The sequence below is a fragment of the Phalaenopsis equestris genome, unplaced genomic scaffold, assembly GCF_001263595.1.
Source record: "Phalaenopsis equestris unplaced genomic scaffold, ASM126359v1 Scaffold195575, whole genome shotgun sequence".
NCBI classification, from domain to species: domain Eukaryota; kingdom Viridiplantae; phylum Streptophyta; class Magnoliopsida; order Asparagales; family Orchidaceae; genus Phalaenopsis; species Phalaenopsis equestris.
This window is the reverse complement of record NW_018215524.1, coordinates 1-1,320: the sequence shown is the minus strand read 5'-3', so window position 1 is coordinate 1,320 and position 1,320 is coordinate 1. Positions and strand designations below refer to the sequence as shown.

General features: G+C 34.5%; 1 protein-coding gene across 1 annotated transcript; it reads right to left on the bottom strand.

Moving 5' to 3' along the window:
• Positions 1–490: 490 nt before the first annotated feature.
• Positions 491–1,299, bottom strand: LOC110035043 (aspartic proteinase-like; the record flags this gene model as incomplete). The annotated part of the gene is made up of 4 exons (XM_020739282.1): positions 491–610; positions 737–893; positions 980–1,044; positions 1,111–1,299. Coding segments are annotated over 4 exons (531 nt in total), but the record flags the coding sequence as incomplete, so codon positions are not given.
• Between the last annotated feature and the right edge of the window lie 21 nt (positions 1,300–1,320).

Below are 1,320 nucleotides of genomic sequence, written 5' to 3'. Positions count from 1 at the left end.
TTTTTTTTTCCAGATTTCAGACATTCTTATGTTTTCATTAGAGTCCTATTTTTAAGCCTTCTCTTAAACTTCTCATTTCTCATTTTATTCCCTTCGACCATGTTCTCAGTTCTCTAAATTTATTCTTCCTCTAATGTGTAGTTATTCACAAGCTTGTTCACTAAATTTTCTTCCTTTTTTTAATCTTAATCATCTTTCATTCCTAGTTTATAATTCAAATTTATTTTTTTTTCCTCTATCATGTTTCTTTAAGCTTTTCTTACCCTTCATTTTCTATCACCTACTTTGCTAGTTTTCCAATCGGACACTGCAAACAATACGAAATATGATGGATTGTTAGTTACAACGGACCCCTGCTTCTCTGAGATTAGACTACACGTTTTCAACTATGCAATATTAGTTACAAAATAAGACAAAAAGGAGAATTAGCAAGATCAGAATAAATATGTTCATATTAAACCATAGAAATTATCATAAGCTTGTAGCATACCTGTTCTGGAGTCAGAACAAAGCTTTTGTCTGCAATTGTAAAAGAGATATCTGGCAAGCTTGATAACTGAGAGCAGTCCACAGCTGATTCTCCCATGGGACTTGGAAGCCGTCCACATAGCTTAAAAAGATAGTTACATTATCGAGAAAATCAACCATTTGAAGAAAAAATTATAAAAAAATATAATATTTTCTATAAATATAAATATTTATTTGTGTGTAACATAATTAGCCTTAGCAAACCAACCTCATTAGCATAGTTTAGTATTAGTTCCTCAGTTTGATTCTCCCGAAGCTGATTCTTAATCCATACTACAGCCATTTCACAAGCAGTGCAGAACAAATCTTCATTACGAGAAGAAGAATTCACGTTTTCCTTGTCAAGCACAGATTTAATGCCAGTACTGTACAAAAGACCTCAATACAATGAGCAGAAAGGGAGGAGAAATCAATATCCTCAACAGAATAAAAAACAACAGTTCTGACAAACCTGGCAGGTAGAGTTCCATCAAATACACATAGGCCGATTTGGCTGCATACCTTTCCTGGCCGTGTCTGAGCGAGCAGCCATACAAATTAGAAATAGAAAAGGTGGGAGGTAAAGTTATGTAAAGTGCAAACCTGTGCAATGAGGAGGTCCAATATCATCTTCCCGTATTGGTCAACAACTTGTTTGCATTCAATACTGACAACGCCTTCCGCACCGATGGCGTGATTGACTTGTGCAATAATCGTCTGGTAGAGAAAGAAAGGACGAACAAGTAGCACAAAAGAATTTATTTGAAATTGTAGCAGTAAATGGAACAGTAAATCATATCATGCTTTAAAATT